This window comes from Penicillium hordei (genome assembly GCF_028827395.1).
Source record: "Penicillium hordei strain IBT 12815 chromosome Unknown utg000003l_segment0_segment0, whole genome shotgun sequence".
In the NCBI taxonomy this organism is placed as follows: domain Eukaryota; kingdom Fungi; phylum Ascomycota; class Eurotiomycetes; order Eurotiales; family Aspergillaceae; genus Penicillium; species Penicillium hordei.
Genome location: NW_026623144.1, coordinates 3,857,187 through 3,879,695, shown reverse-complemented (window position 1 = coordinate 3,879,695; position 22,509 = coordinate 3,857,187). Strand labels below are relative to the sequence as shown.

Genomic DNA, 22,509 nt, shown 5'->3' with positions numbered 1-22,509 from the left:
TGCTTATCTCTCCTCTTCCACTTTCTTTTTCTCATACAATTAATTTCCTAGGACGAAAAGAGGAAAGAAACAATTTCATCCAGTCTCACACATCTAGAAAGTTGATCTCATGTCCGACCTACAGACCTCACGAATGATATCAGCATCACGCTCAACGACGGCATACACTGTCGCAATCGGGTTTGCATTGGTAATGAGCGGGAAAATACTCGCATCGACAACCTGTAGAAATCGCTGCAAAGCTGGAGCTACGATTAAATGATGCAAGCTTTGGACATGGCCCGGATCTCTATATCCAGATCATCGCTGAAGTATGGCATCTCAATGGTGGACATCTCGGTTAGATCTGCCGGTGTGATATAACTCCCCCTAGCGAGAAGGCAAAACTCTTTATAATGCTCAGTATCACTATGTTACCGGTACTACAGTCATTAGGAGGACCGCAAAGGCTTAATCGGGACTCCTTAGAATGGATCGAATGACCTGTCCAGCTAAACCCACAGACTTGGAGCATTCAGCAAGCAACTTGCTTTGCTGCTGTTAGTTGAGACGTACAAATGTCGCACCATTTAATCCAAGGGATATCCCCTCGAAGTCTAGATTAGGGTTGAGGGGAACAAGAAACATACTCATATTGTTCTAGAGGTTCGCCGCTGGTTAATCACTCACCAAGAGGATCCGGAGACGGTTCAATCTGTATTTGCCATCAATCCCGACAGCTCTAGTAGCTTGGATATATGTAAAGCACTAGCCCCAAGGATAACTTCTGTAGCTGCCTTAATTTATATAATGTGAGCGAACTTTCTCCTTAACTCGAGTGTCAGATACAACAAACCTAGGGGACAACCTTTATTTTCCAGTTATGCTCCGATCCGCTCCAAGAGTTCTACACTAAGAGTTCTTGAACTTAATAGTCATACGAGACATCGGGTCGACATCCAAAAGGATGACACAGATACCTAGGTCCTCTGAGAGACGGGAAGCAACCACCAATCCGGCTGTTCCTCCCCTATAATAGGATAGTCGGTGGTAGATAAGATATTTGGTTACGGTTTGTTCAAATATAGTTTGTTTAATATATCTGTAGTGTTATAATGTTAGTTTAGGGGTATAGAGTGCCTATATATAATGGCCGGCCAGGCACCTGGGTGGTCAACTGCCGCTGGACACCGAAGAACCATTTCCAATAAGACTAGAGAGTGTTGGCCATTCTCGGTTATAACTATCACTTTGTTTCTACATACAAGCCAAGTTCATACTTTCTTTTCTGGCTACTACAATGGAGGTAAATAGAAGAGGAAGAATCATGATCATTCAAAGTACCTAATCTAGGGCATTTATACTCCGCACACTATCCAAATAAGACTGAGTCTACTAAAAAAAATTAAGCAGCTATAGGATGATCCAACCATAAATAATGGAGAGCATTTCATACCTACAACATACATGTAGGTATAGATCAACCAATAAGACACCCGCTCCAGCCGTTATAGTCGACCAGGTTCCGGTTCATGGAAACTCGTAAAATGGCTTACATAATTTATTATCTTCGAGTCTCCCTCAAACTAGTTAACTACAACATAGTTAACTAACTTAGCTCTAGGACCTGATGGAGACTCGAAAATAATCAATTATATAATCAATTTTACGAGTCTGACGGAACTTTTTACGAGTCTCCCCGAACTGACACCCCGGTCGACCCCACATCATCGCAGCTCCGTCGGAGATTCCGCCGAGGCCCCGAGCACACCATTGGCAATCTCCCTGTTGGAAAACTTCCGAGGTTCGGTTCACTCTTGGACATTACAACATGTCTGCTGATGACACTGCCAGAGAGCCTGCATCTGAGCAAACGCCCCTCCTTCGGGATGCGCCCGATGCCAATGAAAATACCCCACTACCCCAGGAACCCAGTACCAAGGAGCTGATTTGGATCCTCGGAAGCATCTGGCTCGGTGTCTTCCTGGCTGCTCTCGGTATGAACTCTGACTCTTTTCGCAAGAAACGAAGATTACTAACATTGGCCTTCATCACAGATACAACGATCGTCGCGACGCTCTCCGCACCAATCTCTTCGTCCTTCAACTCATTCTCACTGCTCTCGTGGCTAGCCACTTCTTATCTGATCTCCAATGCCGCCTGCCAGCCTCTCAGTGGCCGATTGACTGATATTTACTCTCGTCGCTGGGGGCTTGTGTTCTCCAATATTTTCTTCGCCCTTGGCAACTTGATCTGCGGCCTGGCAAGAGCGCAATGGGTTATCATCCTTGGGCGTGTCGTGGCAGGTGTCGGAGGGGGCGGTCTCACCGCGATTTCGACCTTCGTCACTTCTGACCTGGTCCCTCTCCGCAAGCGAGGCATCTGGCAGGGCATCGGAAACATCTGCTACGGTGCGGGCATGGGTCTTGGAGGTGTGTTTGGCGGGTGGATCAACGATACTCTGGGATGGAGATGGGCGTTTTTGCTCCAGGTTCCCTTCCTGATTATCTCGTGCGTTCTAGTCGCAATTAAAGTCGACATTCCCGTGAAAGAGTCCGATACCGCACGCATCAAACGTGTTGACTTCCTCGGCGCTATCACTCTGGTTCTGACACTAGTCACATTATTACTTGGCCTCAACACCGGCGGAAACCAGGTGCCCTGGACCCATCCTCTAGTGCTGACATCGCTGGTTTCGTCTGTAGTCTCCCTGGGTCTATTCATTTACGTGGAAGCCATGGTTGCTTCTGAGCCTGTCATTCCCGTGCGCCTTTTACTAGATCGCACCGTGGCAGCTGCTTGTCTGACCAATTGGTTCGGTACCATGGCCGTCTTCGGTCTCCTCTTTTACCTACCCGTGTACTTCCAGGTGCAGGGACTTTCTGCGACTGCTGCCGGTGCACGATTAATCCCGCAGGCGATCGGCACCTCGATTGGTTCTTTGGGATCGGGTCTCATCATGCGTGCCAGCGGTCGGTATGCATTCCTCAATTATGTTGCCATGGCTATTCAGGTGCTCTCCGCTGGCCTCATCTGCACTTTGAATCTCTACACGCCCGTGGGACTGCCGTTCCTCTATTTCTTCATGGGTGGTGCATCCTACGGTAGCATGCTAACCATCACCCTGGTGGCGCTCATATCTTCTGTAGACCACCAGCACCATGCGGTTGTGACATCTGCTTCGTATGCCTTCCGCAGCACTGGAAGTACGATTGGTATCACGGTCGCTTCGGCTGTCTTCCAGAACACCCTAAAGCTTAGGCTTTGGTCTCGACTCGGTGAGCGCGAGGACGCCAAGGAGCTGATTGGCCGGCTTCGAGATAGCTTAGACGAGATTTGGAAGATGCCCGCAGGCCTTACACCCGGAGTGCTTGACGCATACATGGACTCCTTACGGGCGGTATTCGTGACATTGTTGGGTCTGGCCGTCCTGGGAGCATTGGCGAGTCTCGCTATGAGAGAGCACAAGCTGCATAATAATCTGGCCCGACGATAGAGTGAGCATTCGTTATGTAGATCAGCATATATATAAAGCACCTTGGTATTGATCTAGTTCAACTCCCTTTTGTACCGCGGTGTCGGGGTTCGCATTTAAATACTGAACCGACATGAACCCAACAAGCCAGCAGCAGTAAAATACAGGAACAGACCAATAGAAAAGCATGAAAGAAACATTTGTGGGAGTTGTACAGAACTCAAGTTGTACTAAAAGCATGTTGATCTTAGGCAGACCGCTTCTGCCCAACAACTGGCCAATCAATCTGAGCTCCTGCCGTACGGCCCCGTCTGTAACCGCTGAAGACCCTCGAACTAGATTTTGGCTCTTTGTCATTGGTTTATCATTGGTGAATCTCTCCTTCAAAAGGATCTCGGCCTTTTTTCGCTGTGAAACGACACTGTTCATTCGGCAGCTAATCACGTCCCATGTGGCAAAGACGTGGCGACACATCCAGCCAACTCAACGACCTCACCGCTGGAGGAAACCAGTTGATCGCCGTTGCACAGAATAAAGCGCCTGGCTCGACTTCAATTCCTGGGTTGCATGATTGGGCTCTGATCAGACCACCAGTCCGATAACTTATCTCTACGTACAGTACGGAAGTCTCCAATTGATCTTGTTTCATCGCCTCTCGACCCCGATTCTCTACTATTTGCGCCTACGTATACCTTTCCCGCGAGATTTCTTCAATCCGACCGCCTTATCCTCATACAGTTCAGCTCGCCTTATCGGTCACATTGGCATGGCAGTGGGATTTCGATCTGATACTTCAACGACTGCAAAACAGGATAGCATTACAAAGGGGTCGTGGGCAAGTGATATGGAGGTAGATGGAGGCTCTAAGGAAGCCGTGATTGAAAATAAAGCGGTGCAAAATGCGACATCATCTCAACGTCGGCGCCGCCGATTGCTCTTGTCGACGGATAGTGCTTTCGCTGACACCGTCCTCCCGTCCCTCGTTCAAAACCCATACATCGAGCTGCGACTGATCACAGACGAACCCTCCGCGTTGCTCACGGGCACCAACAAAATCCCGCACTACATGGATACGGTTGACAGCCAAACATTTGATAAGAAAACCGGCGCGCGGAAATGGCTTAAGGCGAAGACTGCGGAGCTGTGCGAATGGGCGGACATGCTGTTAGTTGCGCCTATCGATGCCGGAGCTCTGGGAGCGATGTTGGCCGGCTTGACGAATACCTTGACGTTGGCGCTTCTTCGTGGCTGGGTCTCGAAGAAACCTGTGATCCTCATTCCAGGAATGACGGTGTCGGAATGGGATCACCCGCTCAGCACTCGACAACTCGATGAAATAAGTCGTTTTTGGCCTTGGATTCGCACTGTCAAACCTGTCCTCTGGAAGTCAAACGGGCCCGAAGACTTGACATTACTACCATGGGACGGGCTGAGCGAGTTACACCAGACACTGGAGACAACATTAAAACTACCGCCATGGGAAGCTACCCTGTCGACCAGGGCAATCGCCCATGGCGCCACGGTCCCGGCTAAGACTGCATCAAAATCTACATCTGGAAGTGCCACCGGCTCCGCACCACAAACGAAACATACAGGCGATGCCGATTTTTTACCACTGGAAATATGGCTGAATGTCTTTGAGGATCAACTGCGAGACTGGGAAACAGCGAAAGCCGTGGGCATTCCAACCCATCTCCCTGTCCCCCAAGAATGGCAGAGCCATCTACCCAAAATGTCCACTACTGCCACACTCGAATATACTATCTTGCGAGGATCCTTCGCGGCAATCAAAAAGCGCATTGATGCCTTACCTCGCTGGAAACCGCTCTCCGATCTCGCTTGCCACCTCATTGTCAAATTCTCCCGTACCGATATCCTTTCCTATCTCACCGAAAATCACCTGGACCTCCTCTGGACAACCTCTAGACTCACAAATATTCCATACCGAGCGTCCGCAATCTATGGCAACCCGAACGTACTGACATGGTGGCGCGATGCGCCCGCTCTCCCAAACAAAGAGTACATGGCCGACGCCATGGACGGCGCCTCCCGAGTTGGGTTCATTGACGTACTAGATTGGTGGCTCCACTCGGGGCTCCCGCTAAGATATAGCGAGCGTGCCCTCGAAGCCGCCAGCGCCGAAGGTCGAGTCACCGTACTCGACTGGTGGAGAACCGCCTCCGCAAACGCCCCAGTATCCAAACCCTTACCTCTCAAAGTCGGCAAATCCGTCCTACTCGCAGCGCAGTCAGGTCGCACTGCATCTCTTGCTTGGTGGGATGCATCAGGGATCCCATACAGCCACGCCGAAAACGTTGCCCGTATCGCGAGCACGCACGGCCATGTCCATGTCCTTGAATTCTGGTATAAACTCAAGGGCCCGAAGATGATCTTTGATAACCAGGTGCTGGTTGGCCCGACGAAGAACGGCCACGACCACGTTCTGCAATGGTGGAAATCCTGCGGTATGCGGGTTGAATTCAAGACTTGTGATATTGAGGAAGCGCTTGAGGATGCTGATCCGAGCTCCGGTGCTGAGGGTCGTGTTCGGCGTTGGTGGGAGCGGAATGGTTTGAACCTTGGAGTTGGTACGAGTGAGTGGATGAGATCCAAGGTGCTGTGAGAATTCATTTTGCATCACTGCATGGCTGGTTTGCGATTTTCGTCTTTTGGCGTCTTGGGAAGGGATTCGTCTTTCTCCTTTCTGTTCATGCGGTTGCGTTTTGTGCTTTTTCATATCATGACTCCAGATGACGACTCACAATACCCATTTGAATATTCACATTGCTATCATTTTCACCGCGTGTTGGGGCTTCGATTTTGTTCGGTGGCTCTAATGGAATATATCTTGTATGCGTGATTCAAATTGAATCTACTTTTTTACATATCTTTAGTTAAAAGTGATCAAATAAAAGGATTATCCCATCTTAGCCACACTATAATTTATTGAGGAAAATATACATCAATTGAGCACGAAAGGTTGCTTGACAGTTCACTTTAGACCTGGTCCTGAGGCCCTGGGTCCACGGGTGTTAGACTTGCTGAGTCAAGGCCTAGCCGCTACACTCCACCCAGTAAACCGCAATATCCAACAACCTCCAACCCAACCAATATCTTGGTATCCAATTCTGCTGATGCTGGCACGCTGGGTCCTGCGACGCGCGCTGCGCGGTGCAAACCCCATAACAAAATCAACCCACACGCGGCAGCCATCGCCAAGTCCTTATAATAACATCCCGTCAAATGGCATCAATGGCATCCACAGCATCACAAGAAAGAGACCGAGCATCGCTCAGAATGTACGGCCAAATATTCAATCACGAGATCTAATTACAGCCGCTATTCCAAGCTTTGCTGTACCACCTCTCATGTTCATCGGGCTTCTACTCGGTCTATGGATCTGGAAATGTTTCTGGATCATCGTCATGCAAAACAAGCTCCTCTACCTCTCATGGCTGCCTCCATTCACAAGATCTGAGGTCATTTCAGACTATGAGGCTGAGTGCAGACCGGTGCAGTGGGAGGAGAAGCAGATTCGCAGTTTGGATGGGACTAGATTGGCTGTTTGTGAAGGTCACATTCCGGTTCCACGCAAGGCCCATGACTCTTTTTCAAATGCCGGTGCTTTACAAAATAAAGACCAGGGGAGAGAATTTCCAAAACGCAAAAAATCACTCGTGATCTGTTACTTCCAAGGCAATGGTGGATCGACCCCCATGCGATTGCCTATTCTCTCTCACGTCTTGCGCGCAATTGCGGAAACATCAAGATCCACTTCGTCTTCTATATCTGGCCCCGAAGTGTTTCAATATACTATCGCTGCTCTATCATACCGCGGCTACTGGACATCATCTGGTCGCGCCACACAATCCGGAATTGAGATGGATGCGCAGGCATTCTTGAATTGGATTTCGGAAACATACTTGTCCCCAGAAACCGACCTTGAGATTGTGATTTGGGGACACAGTCTTGGTGCTGCTGTCGCAAGCTCAGCAGTATCTACGTATATCCCCCGCCAGCATGAAGGGCAAACCTCAAATATAAGCAGTAACAAGCCCCTAGCGCCCATCTCAAGGCTCATTTTGGAGGCGCCAACATCCAGCATCAAAGATATGCTCATCAGCCTCTATCCTCAGAAGTGGCTTCCGTACAGGTATCTTTGGCCGTTCTCTTGGAATACCTGGGATATCAAGGCAAAGATGAAACAAATGGCTACATGGAGAGACCAACCTGCGACTCAAATCCCTAACTCTGTTGCTACGGCCTCAATACCTCGCTCGCTTCCGCCGATATTTCTTCTATCAGCCGAGAAAGATGAAGTCATTCCGTCATACGTACCCGAACAGCTAGAAAAGCATGCTAAGTCTCTCGGCTTGGAAATCGAAAGGAAAGACGTCCTCGGTGCCATGCACATAGAGGCACCACTCAAACTGGATGGTAGGAAAGCATTGGTGCAATTCATTCTCAACGGCACATCCGTGCCTAGGACATAACATAATAACCTCACGAGAGATACCACATAGATAAATGAAAGTACATACATAGTCAATTACTCCCACTTCTCAACATGTACATGCTTAACGTCCGCGTCCTTCATCAACGTCTTAAGCTTTCCGAACTCCTTAGAAGCCTCAGATCCCCCGAAAGCAATATGATCCTGAACTTGATTCCACCCACTAAAAAGAACAAACTCCTCATCCTCACCCTCTTTATCGATACGCCACGCACCGCAGGCAGAGAACGGAGCCGTGTATGCATTCAAATGAGAAACAGCATCTTTAAAAACAGCGTCAAATTCATCTTTCTTGCTAGCCTCGACAAAGCATCGAGTTATAGCGAGAACAGGTGCATCCAGTGGGATTTCGGATGTAGATGGCTGGATCCGTTAGCTTATATTTCTTGATGAAACACCTTGAATTATGAACTTAGTTCATGTCAAGATTGAAAGACTCACATCGACATCCAAGTGAAACATCCAGCTAACATCAAGATCGCTCTGCAACCGCGCGAGCAGGTTCTGGTTGACTTCTGATGAAAGCCATTGGCCTTCGCCTGTGTGTTTCTCGACAGATTCCCATCCGCCTAGTAGATAAAAGGATGACGGGTCTTCGATCTGGCGGAGGTATGTGACTTGATGCTCTGAGTATCCTGTCTGTTTCTTTTGGGCTTCTACGAGGCCGGTTTTGGTAGAAGAGTGGGCGTCTTGCGCTTTCAGATGAAGGAGGGCAAGTTCGGTCACTGGCATTTTGTCTTCTCTTTGAATAGATGGGCTGTTTTTTTGGTGATTTAAGGAGGAATATGTCTGGTGTATTCGATTTTTGGGGTTGCACGTTGTTTTATACGTCTGTCCAGGGTGGGGGCGGTTTGTAGGCAGCTGTTGGAGACGTCATCTAACTAATTCTCGGTGCTAATTGACTAATCCGTCATCATTCGATGTGCTTCATACAAAGATTGCTGATTTATCATCGGCGGGTGTTTACAAATGTTCGGCTTTAACGCTAGAAGCTAAGTCAAAACAAGCTAGTGTATACGTTCGCTTCGAAATTCAACAAAGGGTTCACAGAAATGTAATGCAATCAATGTCCAATCAATTTAAGAGTACATACACCCGAGACGCCAGCGACAAAATGGATGTTCACCTTTCAGCAACACGATAGCCAATAGCTTTGGGTATACCGATCAAGCACTAGACCAGACAATGTATGAAAGAAACCAAAAGGTCAAAGCGCAAAATAAAGATCGCGAGCTTCAGCTCTGTAAACAAATGAATGAATCAGACTTCTTTCCTGTAGGAATATTAATATCATAAGGTGTAATAGAGAGAGGAAGAATGACGTACCAAGTAAGTCCAGGTTTCTCAACAGCCGGGGTCTTAATAGCATTTCTGTCCCCAAAGGGGTTGTCTTCATCATCCTCTTCCTCCGACTCACTCTCACTGTCAAATACTTGGCGTGAGTGTTGCGACGAAGATGCGAGAGGCAGGCTATCAGGACGATTCGGTCGTGGCGGCTTTGGGGGATTGATATTTAGCCCAGCAAGGCCATTATTCACGTCCGTGTCCTCCATTCCAAGTCCATGTCTTTGCTTCCAATTGCCCTCCAAAATGTCGTCCTCACTATCGCTATCATAGTCCACACTCTTGTCTAGGACCTCAAATGCCATCAAGGCATCCACCAGCTCCTCGTTCGCATGGATCAGGCCGCCCAGGAACTCTTCGGTTTCTATATACTGGATGTATCGAAGGATCGTGTGACGAAGCTGCTTGCATGTATCGAATCGGTTAATGCATTCCGCATCCTCGCTCACTCGGTGCGTCTCGCGATTGACGAGTTTCAGAGCATTCAACAGATTGGTGCTAGCAACAGAAGAGGCAGCAAGCGCTTGGAGGATCTCCGGGCGTTCCTTTTCCAAATCAAACCTCTTGTGGCTAATTGATAGTTTCTTATCTTTCTTGACTTTCCTGGACTTGGACTTTTCTTTGGGGCTGGTCAGCAAAGTGGATGGTCCATTGCCCCCTGACACGGATACAGCATGACCCATCGGGGGCTCGTTTGAATTCGCAGTCGAGCCCTCGCGGAGAACCTTGGCTTTTGCCTGCGTCGCAGGCTGCTTTCGCTTGGGAACTTGTTTGTATAGCGCCGTGACCTTCGCCATACCAGGAGTGTCCTTATAAGTTGTCGCCCACTGTCCAAAAATCTGTTTGCATTTCTGCTTCACGAGTGGATCGGAAACGGAATCAGTAGCTGCAATGCGCAGACGTTCAAGCAATGCCTCATCGGCGAAGTCGCGCAAGAAACGTTCTCCAGCATTTTGAACAAGGAAGTCGAGAATAGTAAGTGCGCGCAGTTGTCGATGGATATTGCCATATTTTCTAAATTGGTCAGACTAGGTTTGAGCACTTTCAATACTTGTAGACTCACAGCTTCTTGCGAAGAGCCCGACTTGCTTCCATTGGGCCGCTGGCCTGGATGCGAACTACTTCCACTAGATCGACAATACCACTCGAATCTTCGACCTCATATTGTTCGCTCGTAAGGACCTCAATTTGTACGGTCACTGCCGAGTACGGTTTCTATTGAAACTCATATCAGTCGGTGCTGGAAGGGTGTACGATTTTCACCTGGTGACTCACGGAGGACTGGAACATATTGGCCTAGTAAAGGGATAACCTCCAGAACAGTGTATGCTTAGTTTGAGAAGGAACAGGTTTGGGGAATCGGAAATTGTCCCTAGTACCAAACAGCCCACTATCACCCCACGTTATGATTCGGTATAGAAATAACCCCGCACGCGTTGTTTACACAAAGGGTTCGCAGGAATTGGGTATATATGTACCGAGTATCGGCGGCGGTAGGATACAAGTTGATTCGCTAGAAAAATTCCAAAAAGGGATTAACGATGTGAAAGATAATATAGGGCTCAGGGAGCTTTCGCGATACCTTCACGTGGTGTCGGTGACGTCGGAGGTCCCAGGGGGTCTTGGCGCGCGTTAATTTGATAAGCGCGGTGAGGAGTGGCACGAGTGCAGACGGGGTGTGTGACAGTCTGTTCAAGAAGGCACCCAAATTGCAAAATGGCCTTATTACAGGGGAAGAGGGAGTTCAAACAATGTCGAGATAGTTTAAGCTTATCGGCTCCTCGTGACTATTCCGGCCCAAAGGGGATTAGGGCGGGGTCTAAAATGCCTGAGGCCAACTACATGAGAAAGAGGTCATTAATCGACTTTCGCAATCTAATAGTAACCAATAAGACCTCGAGAAAGCAAGAGTAGTCAATCCTGGCTACATTTCTTGCCAATTGATCTCGGATGAAGCTTTGGTCTACTCACCGGACAGATCCATCCCCACGCTCCTATTTGTTACGCGTACTGTCCCGCTTCGTGGTCTGCTCCACCCTTATTCTAGTCGTCAGCGTGGCTCTGAAATCCCGCTCTCGTCTTTCCCTCCTCCTCCCCCACCTTTCCTCCAACCAACCTACAATCATGTCTTACCAACAGGAACGTTTCATCGCCGAATTGGCCGTCCAGCGGGCGTGTCTCCTTACACAGAAGGTCTTCTTCGAGAAGGCCAAGGGCACGGTCTCCAAGGATGACAAGTCCCCCGTCACCATTGGCGACTTCGGCGCTCAGGCCCTGATCATCTCCGCCATCCGCAAGAACTTCCCCAACGACGAGATTGTCGCCGAGGAGGAGGCCAGCTCCCTGCGTGAGGACAAGGACCTCAGCGCTGAGATCTGGCGCTTGGTCAAGGATATCAAGCTGGATGATGCGGAGAGCGATAATATTCTGGGTGGCCCTCTCACCAGTGAGCAGAGCATGCTGGACATCATTGACAACGGCAACAGTGCCGGTGGTCCTAAGGGTCGCATCTGGGCGCTTGATCCCATCGACGGCACCAAGGGCTTCCTCCGTGGCGGCCAGTACGCCGTGTGTCTCGGTCTAATTGTTGACGGTGACGTCAAGGTCGGTGCTATTGGTACTCCTAACCTCCCTGTCGATGATGCTGCCCCCATTGATGCCAGCACCGGTGCCCAGCAGTCCGCGACTGCCGGAAACGGTGTCCTGTTCTCCGCTATCCTCGGTGAGGGTGCCACCAGCCGTCCTCTGGCCAATGGTACTCTTGCTGCTAGCAAGCCTATCTCCATGCGTCCCGTCGCCAAGATCTCCGACGCCGTCTTCTGTGAAGGTGTTGAGGCTGCTCACTCTGCCCAGGGCGATAACGCCGCCGTTGCTCAGCTTCTTGGCATCACTGCCCCCAGCGTACGGCTGGACTCGCAGGCCAAGTACTGCTCCATTGCCCGTGGTGCCGGTGACGTCTACTTGCGTCTCCCCGTCAAGAAGGATTATCAGGAGAAGATCTGGGATCACGCCGCTGGTGACTTGATTGTTCGCGAGGCTGGTGGCCAGGTGACTGACATCTACGGCAACCGCTTGGATTTCAGCAAAGGCCGGACCTTGGCTGTGAACAAGGGTGTCGTTGCTGCTCCCAAGGCCCAACAGGACCAGGTCATTGATGCCGTCAAGACCGTTCTGAAACTGTAATTGATTTATGATTCTTAATTTCGTCGCCTCGTCCACTGCACTTGAGCTCCCGGGGAGCAGAATCAGTCTGAAGTAGATTTGTGATACCATGGCTTGTGGGAGGAATAAAAAAATACATATGTGACGATAAGAGTACAAAACACGGAACCAAACACAAAATGTCCCGCGTAGCTGAAAAAAGAAATGCGCCTCCAGTCTATTTGATCTTCTTCGCCTTGAGCTTGATAGTCTCTCCGTTGACGAAGATACCCTTGCCCTTGTACGGCTCGGGGCGTCTCCATTCTCTGATCTCGGCCGCGAATTGGGTCACAACCCGCTTGTCAACACCCTCCAACAAGATTCTGGTAGGTTGCGGTGTGCTCGCAACAACGCCCCGGGGAATGCCCAGTTCAATTGGGTGGGAAAAGCCGACCTTGAGGGAAACGAACTTTTGGCCGGGGTAGTCGGCTTGAACGGTGGACGCCTTCTCCTCGATAGTAGCCCTGTAACCGACACCAACCATACTCAAGACACAGACGTGGCCTTCGGAAACGCCGAGGATATGATTCTGGAGGAGTGCGCGAATAGTTCCTAGATAAAAAGAATCAAACGTTAGACACCAATGGCTTGCCGTGCGGACTAGACCACGGAGAAAAAGACAGGAGAACATACCCCACATAGCACGCTGGTGAGGAACCGTCTGATCCAAGACTGACAAACTAGCCTTCTGGCCTGTCTCATCGCGGGTGATAGTGAGGAACGAGGGAATGTTCAGGCTCATCTCGCCTGTGAATCAGACAAGTTAGCATCTGCCGGACCACATTTCAACAATAACACATTACCCTTAGGACCCTTAATCTCGGCCATAAACTTGGGGATATCCTTTCCTCGTGTGCGGGAGAGGGTCGCGGGGATATCGATGAGCTTAAATGACACTTCCGGGGGGATGGATAGCGCGGCACCTCCAACTCGGGACTGCGCCGGGGATGTGGTCGAGAAGCATTGTGTGCGGGGGGAGAAGGCGGGTGCGAGGAAGATGGGTAGGGAGCCGCGCTGGAAGGGCTCTCGGAGAAGCTGACGGGCGCAGCGTTGGGGTATGGAGCACGACATGGTGATTTGCGCGTGTTGGGTCGGATGCTTTGTTACGGACTTCGGATTTTGTTCGCAGATGGATTGCCTCGAATAGGTTTAGCGCGCACGTGATTATCTATATATCATTTGCTTTGAAGGTTTCCGCCAAGGTTTCATTCTAATGTTTGTTTGGAATATCATATCACGATCTCACCATAATCAACTATGCTCTCGTCTGCAGTGCTATGATATTCGAGTCCATTTTGTCAACAAAATTCGATGCTGGATCTTTTTTATTGCATGTTTCTATGGCCAAAGGTTGAAACCTGGTGCCCAGAAATCTAAACTCCCGAGGGCCATTCGGATTCCCCCTCCCACACGCCCAAGTGGAAAAAATAAGCCGACGAAGTAACACTTTCCATCACGATATATCCCAATTTATCCCAATCAAACCACATATATCCCTTCAAACATGAACATTCTTCGTGAGACACAATCTCCGCCTAAGCCTAACATAGATGAGGCACCATGACCCGAACCTCATCACCAACTCAGCATCAACCTCGAACTCGTTCCCCGTGAACTCTTCCTCGGTGTTCAGTCATGTTGTCCTTTCGATTGAAGGACATGTCGCATGAAGGACAATCGAATGAGCGCGGAGCTATATGCTGCGTGTCAATGTGACGCATCAACGCTGGTTTTCCGGAGAAGGGATCGCGGTATGTGCAATCTTTCCAGTGGCATTGGAAAGCTCGCTGGGGATTCCTAAAATGGACGAACGGTATCAGTGTGTGTTAAACCTTGATGGATTCTAAAGTTGCTCACTCCTGTTTCCGCTGGCGTCCTTGGGTACGACCAGAAGGTCTCTTTCCCTTGGTATAGCTATCACTGGTAGCTTTGGCCTGAGATGTCCTTGGGGCAGATGAAGCAGATGCTGAAAAATTGGTGCAGGCGATGTCGTGCCTAGGGCCGACATGGCCTGTCGCCTGGTCCCCGGGGGCCGTAGCTGCACAGTCATTATCGACTGAAGGTTGATGTATGGCATTTTGATTGAAGCTACGCATACCGGAACAAGTCCAGGGCGAGCCAGAAGACACAGTGAAGCTAGGCGCCACAGATGCAACAGGATACTGTACGGGATAAGTATATCGAAGAGGATCCGCATATACTCTCGATAGCTGCGCCAGTGTAGGGGTAGAGGATTGATAGGCAAGGGGGGTGAATTGGGAATAGTTGAAGTCTGTCAAAGTCCAGTCATAACCATCTGGTACGTGCAAAGGATCACAGTGGGTGTTACAAGAAGGTGATGCCATACTAGAAGAACACTAGGATGGTAGCACAAGCAGGAAAAAAAAGAAAAAAACAATAGGCTAATTGAGAAATGTGCTGAGTGAACTGAACTATGAAGTTTTGGGGTAGAGGGCAATATTGAAATAAGAATTCAAAGGTTATGTGTTGTGAGATTTACTACCTGTTAGTTACTGAATCCTCATGGCGAGAGTTCACCTTACCGTATTTACTATTTCAGTGTTATTGGCGTACAGTCTCCCGACATCGGATCTCGTAATCTTACCTACGCATCACTTGAGGGAACGAACCGACGGTCCAATCTTATTTCTCTATATCTTTGATCAACTGCCAAGGTGAACCTACATTACTATTATTACTTTTACCTGGGACACAAGGTAGAATTATGACGTTTTTGCGTGCCTCTAGTTTCTAGGTCCAAGTCCAGCGGTCTTTATCATCAGAATGAGCATCACAAAGTACCTTTTTCCATCAATGCGTTTGTCTTCCATTAACATATTATGTGGTAAGCCCTGCCTATGTGGGAGTCACACTAAAGGAAGCGTCAAGGTGATCCGAATCCAGCGGTAATTACATGCCTGCGTATGTATATAGTTTCATGTATAATCTCTCTGAAATTCATCTGACAAATTTCATGACAATCCATAATTGTCCGGACAATTATCTAAAATCTTAAGAAAATGCACGGCTCTTCTAATCCGCCAAAATTGCCCTATCCTTGGAAGGTTGAAGGCCAGAAGATTCCATACGGCAATCCTCAGCTCGCTCTTTCGCAGTCCTACTCCTAACCATATACTAACAATCTGCATGAGTATTTCGATAAAAGAAAAGCAACCCATGAGCCAAATACCAGACCAAGTCCTGAGGGGAAATTCTCCAGGAAAAAGTAAAGCCGGGGTTGGGCGTGACCCAAACAACTTGGACGTCAAGTCTTACTTTCGAAGTCATCCTTCATCCATCTCTTTCCATCTTATACTATCCTTCTCACATGTCTTCTTGTACTCATTCATCTCACACAATATACATGAGTGATCAAGAACCTGGACCCATCAAAGCCATACTCGTGCACTAAACTAGCCAGACCATTCACTATGAAGGCAATCAGTGGCTTTCAAGCGCTATCATATATCTTTCTCGCACTTGCACAGCTTAGTCGAGCGAGTACCTCCCAACAAAGTAAGGTATTCAGATGTCGCTTTAATATGTCTGCTAACACAAAAAGACGTTCCAATTATTGCGCCCAAACCGCCAGGCATCGACGCGATCTCTTTCCTCACCTCCCGAGCGCAAGACCAAGACAGCATCTTCAACGAAGCTGTGAAGATTCTGGACTCGATGAGATCCTCACCCTCGTGCAACCGGCTAGCAGCCACAAAACTAGTAAACTCGTGTCAAACATTTAGCGATGGCAAAGACGACACACAGACGGATAGCCCAGAGACGCTCGACCTTCTTCGATCCGTCTATGCCGCACGTCTGGCATTGTGTGAGATCGACGGTGCGGGCACCCCACTGCCTCCCTCATGTCTTCCTGTCACTGTCTCGCCCCCTCCACAGAAGAACCGATTCGGCTTCGTGAGTCGGCACAGAGGCCCTGACCCTGTCTCGGATGAAGTCCCGAAAGAATTATTGGAGCAATGCCTCAGGACCCTTGAGTCGCGACCACAGTGGTGGACTTCTTACAGCAACAGCCGACAGAATGCCCTTGTGATCTGCCATGCCTCGCGAATGGAGACGGAAAAAGAAGAGCTTATTGACCTGCATCGATCCATTTCTAAGAGCAGTCTGAAGCTCAATAACGGGCTTCAAGAGGCTTTGCAAAACGCAACTGCACAGTCTGCACAACAGTACTCATTCATCCAAGCTGTTCAGTCTCTGCAAGAGAAGATTGTGACCGATATGGAGGCGGCAGACTCTGTGTTCAAGCGAACATTCGGCAGCTTTCTCCGAGAAATCGAAGCTGGAATATGGTCTCTTCATGATTCTATATCGGTCACTTTGGTACACGTGCGGACTGGAACAAGCAGCCTCGAAAAGGTAAATTCTAACAAGAGAATTGGAGTTGAAGGTACTAAAGTTCAACTAGGACATCCGAAATGTATCGACCCAAGTGGGAGCCCTTCAACAGGCTCTACGGAGTACACATCAAGATGCAATGACTAGAAGCCAAGAGACGTTGCTCGCTCAAGAAAGCAATGCTGTTGTTCAAAAGGATCTCGCATCTTCTTTACACCTGTCACTCGAGTCGCTTCTTGGCTCAGATATGGACAGAGTGCATCAGGGAATGCAGAGGTTCGATGCTGCTATGGTGTGTCAAATATAAATTTACGTTTTGTGTACACTGTGAAACTGATATTTTGCCCCTTTTCATAGGAATGGTTGACTAGCCGAATGAGCATGATTCTTGAGCAAGAAACCAGGATGACAGAGGTACGAGCCCGGTTCCCACACATAGACTCTCTCACTGACTTTCTAAGCGACTTCAAACCATGGAAACCTTTATTCAACAATCCGAATCGAAAGCAAGCGAGTTACAAAAGGCCCAAAACCAACAATCACAAGCCCTGTCGGCACAATCGCGGGCCCAGGAGGCCATTCAATTTGACGCGGAAGTATCGCAAGCTTTGCTGGCCAAAACTAGCGTTGCCGCTGCCAATTTGCAATCTGTCATCGACGATGCAGCTTTCAAGCTCAAGCATGTCTCGGGGTTCGGTATCGGAGGATCCTCCATATGGTCTCTCTGTGCCGTCCTGCTCATTATCATCGCCGCCCAGAACCTTAAGATTGCAATCTCTTTATTTTTTCTCATTTTGGGTACGTGTGTACTTCATGGCCGAGACTGATTGGTGCTAATATAATGTGACTCAGGGCATTCTGTTGCTCTGACCATCTTCAAATTTCTTTAGTTATAAACACCCTGCGCAGTGATTTGCGGGCCAGATACCATTGATACCCCAGCGTTATTTCCTTTATTTTCTTATTGGTTTACTTTTCTATTTTCCCCCTGCTATCTCTACCATTTATGCTTGCATCACTCATGCTTGATATTCATTCATTACACCTAGATCTATAGCAATGGAAAACCCCAGCATTTCACAACCCAATCATCCGGAGGAGCTACGTATCTCCCCTTTCTACTAATAATGATATGAAACTAAATAAAATAAATCGATAGATTGTTTCAGAAAAATAAAATGAAGGTGCAAGCAAATTAGCGCCAGCACAGCCACAATAGCTGCCAGAGCCAAGATAAGCTGTGGGATAGGACCCATTTATATTACGATCAGCCAATAAAAGCCCCTCCTCTACGCATTGGAAATTGCAAATGACATACGAGAAGCTAATTCCCCCCCCCCCCCCCCCCCAAAAAAACAAAAAAGGAAAGTCAACAGCATAGATGGGGGCAGTCACGTGGGGAGTGAATAGATCGACTGCGCGCTTCTCCTCCTTTTCGTTCGCGTTCCTCATCGGCTCTTGATTCACATTTATCAAACCTTCCTTTACCCCGATCTCAAACTCGATCAAAATGCCTGGTGTTCGTGAGTGATCGCCCATCCCCTATACTCCCGACCCAACATTTGGCGCACCTCCGAACCGCAAGCACACAGCGCTAACATTCCCCAGCACCCGACGCTCTTGACCAGGTCAAGAAGGGCTTCAAGCGGTTCTTCAGCCTTCGTAAGAAGGCCGCTAAGAAGACAACCGAACAGAAGGCTGAACCGGCCCCTGCTGCGACTGCTGCCCCTGTCGCTGCTGCGGCAGCCAGTGAGACGCCTGCCGCGAAACCCACCGCCCCCGCTGCAACCCCGGACTCTGCCCCAGGTATGACACTCTCTTATCAATTTGATACCAACTCCGTCGCGCATTTGACCCCCGACTGACTTATTGATCTACCCCAGATGCTGCTAAAGTGCCTGAGGCAAAGGATGCGAGCACGGCGGAGCCTGCCGCCTCCTCTGAGATGACGGCTACCGCCGGCCCTGTTGAGACTCATTACGAGCCTGAGGCTACCACTGCTACGCCAGCACCTGAACCTGCTGTACAGGCTGAAGCCCCTGCCGCTAAGGCCGAGGCCCCTGCTGCTGCGCCTGAACCTGCTGTGCAGCCCGAGGCGGCCGTTGCTAAGCCTGAGGAGCCTGTTTCTAAGCTTGAGGAATCTGCTGTCAAGCCCGAGGAGCCCGTCGCGAAGACCGAGGCCCCTGCTGCCGAGGAATCCGCTGCTAAGGTCGAAGAGCCGGCTGTTCAACCCGAGGCCACTGCTGCTGCGCCTGAGGAAGCTGCCGCTAAGACTGGTTAGTCACTTGTTTCAACTAGGCAAGAGGAAATTGCTAACAGCGAAGCTAGATGTGCCCGCTAAGTAGAAGTGGGAATATCCACTTAATTGGCGAGAATTGGACCTTTCTTTGCGAGTCTGATCTAACTTGCGAGTGTTTTTTTCCCACTCCCTAATTGTTCCATACCCTCAGCGTTGTATATTAATCAGTTTCTCGAAGCGATGCATTGCATGCTTTTTTCTTTTTTCTTCTTTTTTCTTTCCATATCGGCCTTGATCAGACTGCCCAATACCATACCCCATGCCCATGCAAAGCTCTACTTAACCATTCCAGAATCCTTACGCGACAGTAACAGTAATACTTGCCGCTTTCATTTGATAAATTATACTATTGCTGCTGACGACAAAGGGGAAAACCAACACTCCCACGGGTATCACATTAAGAAGTCTATCCTGATGCTAGATAGTTTCATTCCTCCCCGCCAGAGGAATGATCATCACCATCCGCCATAGCGATATCTTCAACGCTAACACCCGCCGCCGCAGCCTTCTGCTCTCTGGCTTTTTGTCTGCGCTTGAGTTTCCTTTCGCGGTTCTTCCGAGTCCGCTTCTCGGCTTCATTTTCCTTGGCAGCCTGTGCGGCCGCAACCCGCTTGCGCAGCTGCACTCGTCGCTTCTTGCCTGGCTTCTTGCGTGTAAGTGGGCTCTTCGAGAGAGGTACGCCCTCTACCACATAGACGGGAAGACTGTTGGCTGGCCGTGGCAGTTTAGTCTGATGTCGCTTGAGATGGATGACTCGCCAGGGGAGATGGCAGCCGGGCTAAGAATCAAGTTAGCTTATAGAACCAGCCAAATGGATGGGTATCTACTTACCCAGACTAACGAGTTGGCCCATGTCAGCATGTGCTCCCCGCTAACGGCCATATCCTCAAATTGTTTCTTCTTTTCCGCGATCCGGATCTCGTCTTCGGCGGTAGGTTCCCCGCTCCTTGTTCCCTGGAGGGAAGGTGTAGAGAAGTAATAATCCCACCCGCGGGAGGCTTTCACGAATCGTCCCTCGGTGCCGGCTCCAGACCCCGGTGTAGGTGAATGCAACCGAATCCTCAATTTTTGAGTAGGGGCAGCCTCTGTGATTTTCCCATCTGTATCCTTTCCTGACTGGTTGGTGATATCTTCCGTTGATTTGGTGGGGGCGCTGAATAGCCGGAACTCGAATTCTTGTTCTTCATCCTCGTCCTCTATAGGCTGTGAGGGACCATTGTCTTGGCTAGTTGTATCCTGCGCAGTATCCAATTGACCGAGATTGAGTAGTTTTCCTAGGCGGGCATATGCATCCTGGGCGGCAGCGTCATCTGGTGCTGGTGATGGTGAGCGAGATGACGCTGGCGAGCGCATCTCATCGCGACGGACTCTGTACGAGCCGGATTAGTTGATGGGTACATTGAGAAAAGCGTAAATGAACTGCTTGCTCACATACCGCTTGGCATTTGGTAGATCAAACATGGTGTGATGTGTGGGGAGAGGAATAAGACCAAGATGCCAAAATCGAGAAAAACGGTGTTTCCACGCCGCTCTGCGGCCACCACCTGATGACATGGCACGGACCGCCCAGCCTCAACCTCCGACTTCAAAGGAGTCCTTTTTGTCGACATTGTGACTCTCTACTGCGCCATTTGTTTCATTTCATATTCTCTGTTTTCTGCATATTCCACTCCTTACCTTCTGATAATTCCCTCACCTGCTCCAACAAAGGGTACCCGCACCTCAACTATTGGGGTGATTAATGCCTCGTGCCCATCGCATAGCGCAAACGTGCAGCTAAGAACATTCTCGGTTCTGAATTCCCGATCCCGATCCCTATAAATGGGTATCTGTGCCTCCTGCCTCGGCGGGAATCGCCACGAGTCTCCTGAGGTGAGTCCCGAGTGTCTGGAGATAATTTCACCGTGACCATGTTCAGCGCGCATTACCTCGGTCTGATGCGCGATGCGTGGGAGGCTTATCACAGAGCACAGTTGTCTAACATCTCTTTCTTCAAGCCTGAGTCCTCCCGTCTACTCGATGAGGACCCTTATCAAGCCGGGTATGGCTACGGAGCACTCAACCATGCTCATCAGGCAAGCCAGCCGGATTTGGAATATGTGAGACGTGAGAGGGAGGCGCTGGAATCAATTTGCCAGCGGACATCTGAGTGAGTATACAATACCTAGTTTCATTTTGTTCTATTCTACGGCAAATTAGCTTAGGGTGAGAACTGAATTCATGCTAATCATATCTCTCAGCTCCGTCATCGATATCTGGTCCATCCAACCACAACCACACCTTCGACCCCAAGCAACTCTCCACCCCCCTATCTCTGCATCTCCCGTTCCATCACAAACAACCGACACGACAACGCTTGTTACATCTACCCATCGCACATCACCGCCAAGCCGTCCCACATCCATTGCATCAGGCACTGTCCCGAAACACTGGGGTGAAGTTGTCGTGAACCCAAACAAGAAACGGTCTCGTACCGATATCAAAACTGATGCTAAGGCAAGCCATGATGTGTTTGGAGTTCTCAACGTCACCTAAAACAAGGCGTTTGGGGCATCCATCACTGCACATTTACGCTGCACATTGACTCTGCACATTGACGATGAGATGTACACGACAAATAAGGGTGCGGGCTGTGAGGATAAAATTGAGGGGTGCAGATAAGGGTACTGGAAGACCCGTTTTATTATTTTTTTGCGCTGCGCTGGTATTTGAGGTATTTTTGTTTCTTGCATTGATCGCAGGTCGACTGTTTTTCGCACATAGATAGCCATTCTTTCTTTCCTCTCCCTGGTATAGTCTGATAATACCCAATGGCGCAGACTTTTTCTTTTATTATCAGACGCTTTTTTTCTTCATACAATGTTGCTTTCTTTTCTGTTGGCGTGTTTTGCTATTCCGAGTTTGTTTCTTTGTCTTCATATCATCTTGTCAGTCGTGCACTGCCTGTATATGTTGTTTTTGTGTCGAGTGGACTTCATCCTTCCTTTTCGTATAGACATACAATTCGAGTTTCATTGTCAATTGAGTTGATGTAAATCAGGGTACTATTTGTAGATACTGAAAGTGCTAATCCTTCTTGTATATCTCGTAGGTAGGTCACCCCATATAGAATTCCAGCTTTGGGTGGATAGTTTTTTATGGAAAGTATTTCGAGCTTACTATACAATTAAGATATCATGGGAAGAGGAATAAAAAAGAATGACTCCCCATACCTATGAGAGATTCGGTATCAATTGTTCAACCTGTGGCTCCGCCGATAATTACCGCAAATGCCTCCTGGGTGGACCAAATACATAATAGTGAGTGGGGAAAAAAACCCCCAATATGGAGATTAACAAGAAA

The 22,509-nt window shown here is 49.1% G+C and overlaps 11 protein-coding genes across 11 annotated transcripts; 6 read left to right on the top strand and 5 right to left on the bottom strand.

The window, feature by feature from the left end:
• Positions 1-1,810: 1,810 nt before the first annotated feature.
• Positions 1,811-3,475, top strand: N7537_006677 (uncharacterized protein; the record flags this gene model as incomplete). Its single annotated transcript, XM_056897734.1, has 2 exons — positions 1,811-1,976; positions 2,037-3,475. 2 exons carry the CDS (start codon positions 1,811-1,813, stop codon positions 3,473-3,475), a joined length of 1,605 nt encoding a protein of 534 aa, XP_056753519.1.
• Positions 3,476-4,220: 745 nt separating this feature from the next.
• N7537_006676 (uncharacterized protein) lies at positions 4,221-7,947 on the top strand (the record flags this gene model as incomplete). The annotated part of the gene is made up of 2 exons (XM_056897733.1): positions 4,221-6,073; positions 6,456-7,947. 2 exons carry the CDS (start codon positions 4,221-4,223, stop codon positions 7,945-7,947), a joined length of 3,345 nt encoding a protein of 1,114 aa, XP_056753518.1.
• A 56-nt stretch (positions 7,948-8,003) lies between these two features.
• On the bottom strand, positions 8,004-8,699 carry N7537_006675 (uncharacterized protein; the record flags this gene model as incomplete). Its single annotated transcript, XM_056897732.1, has 2 exons — positions 8,004-8,330; positions 8,409-8,699. The coding sequence occupies 2 exons, from the start codon at positions 8,697-8,699 to the stop codon at positions 8,004-8,006; spliced, it is 618 nt and encodes a 205-aa protein (XP_056753517.1).
• Positions 8,700-9,202: 503 nt separating this feature from the next.
• N7537_006674 (LSB5 family protein) lies at positions 9,203-10,601 on the bottom strand (the record flags this gene model as incomplete). Its single annotated transcript, XM_056897731.1, has 3 exons — positions 9,203-10,325; positions 10,375-10,526; positions 10,587-10,601. 3 exons carry the CDS (start codon positions 10,599-10,601, stop codon positions 9,203-9,205), a joined length of 1,290 nt encoding a protein of 429 aa, XP_056753516.1.
• Positions 10,602-11,261: 660 nt separating this feature from the next.
• Positions 11,262-12,494, top strand: N7537_006673 (3'(2'),5'-bisphosphate nucleotidase; the record flags this gene model as incomplete). The annotated part of the gene is made up of 1 exon (XM_056897730.1): positions 11,262-12,494. One exon carries the CDS (start codon positions 11,262-11,264, stop codon positions 12,492-12,494), a length of 1,233 nt encoding a protein of 410 aa, XP_056753515.1.
• A 196-nt stretch (positions 12,495-12,690) lies between these two features.
• On the bottom strand, positions 12,691-13,583 carry N7537_006672 (mitochondrial 54S ribosomal protein uL6m; the record flags this gene model as incomplete). Its single annotated transcript, XM_056897729.1, has 3 exons — positions 12,691-13,064; positions 13,146-13,259; positions 13,316-13,583. The coding sequence occupies 3 exons, from the start codon at positions 13,581-13,583 to the stop codon at positions 12,691-12,693; spliced, it is 756 nt and encodes a 251-aa protein (XP_056753514.1).
• A 782-nt stretch (positions 13,584-14,365) lies between these two features.
• On the bottom strand, positions 14,366-15,125 carry N7537_006671 (Zinc finger C2H2; the record flags this gene model as incomplete). The annotated part of the gene is made up of 2 exons (XM_056897728.1): positions 14,366-14,858; positions 15,118-15,125. The coding sequence occupies 2 exons, from the start codon at positions 15,123-15,125 to the stop codon at positions 14,366-14,368; spliced, it is 501 nt and encodes a 166-aa protein (XP_056753513.1).
• An 818-nt stretch (positions 15,126-15,943) lies between these two features.
• N7537_006670 (uncharacterized protein) lies at positions 15,944-17,758 on the top strand (the record flags this gene model as incomplete). Its single annotated transcript, XM_056897727.1, has 6 exons — positions 15,944-16,028; positions 16,075-16,889; positions 16,939-17,160; positions 17,226-17,282; positions 17,330-17,666; positions 17,721-17,758. 6 exons carry the CDS (start codon positions 15,944-15,946, stop codon positions 17,756-17,758), a joined length of 1,554 nt encoding a protein of 517 aa, XP_056753512.1.
• A 620-nt stretch (positions 17,759-18,378) lies between these two features.
• On the top strand, positions 18,379-19,143 carry N7537_006669 (uncharacterized protein; the record flags this gene model as incomplete). Its single annotated transcript, XM_056897726.1, has 3 exons — positions 18,379-18,391; positions 18,477-18,674; positions 18,752-19,143. Coding segments are annotated over 3 exons (603 nt in total), but the record flags the coding sequence as incomplete, so codon positions are not given.
• Positions 19,144-19,594: 451 nt separating this feature from the next.
• N7537_006668 (DUF2011 domain-containing protein) lies at positions 19,595-20,628 on the bottom strand (the record flags this gene model as incomplete). The annotated part of the gene is made up of 3 exons (XM_056897725.1): positions 19,595-19,945; positions 19,999-20,536; positions 20,603-20,628. 3 exons carry the CDS (start codon positions 20,626-20,628, stop codon positions 19,595-19,597), a joined length of 915 nt encoding a protein of 304 aa, XP_056753510.1.
• A 360-nt stretch (positions 20,629-20,988) lies between these two features.
• Positions 20,989-21,702, top strand: N7537_006667 (LAMTOR1/MEH1 family protein; the record flags this gene model as incomplete). Its single annotated transcript, XM_056897724.1, has 3 exons — positions 20,989-21,039; positions 21,165-21,316; positions 21,408-21,702. The coding sequence occupies 3 exons, from the start codon at positions 20,989-20,991 to the stop codon at positions 21,700-21,702; spliced, it is 498 nt and encodes a 165-aa protein (XP_056753509.1).
• Between the last annotated feature and the right edge of the window lie 807 nt (positions 21,703-22,509).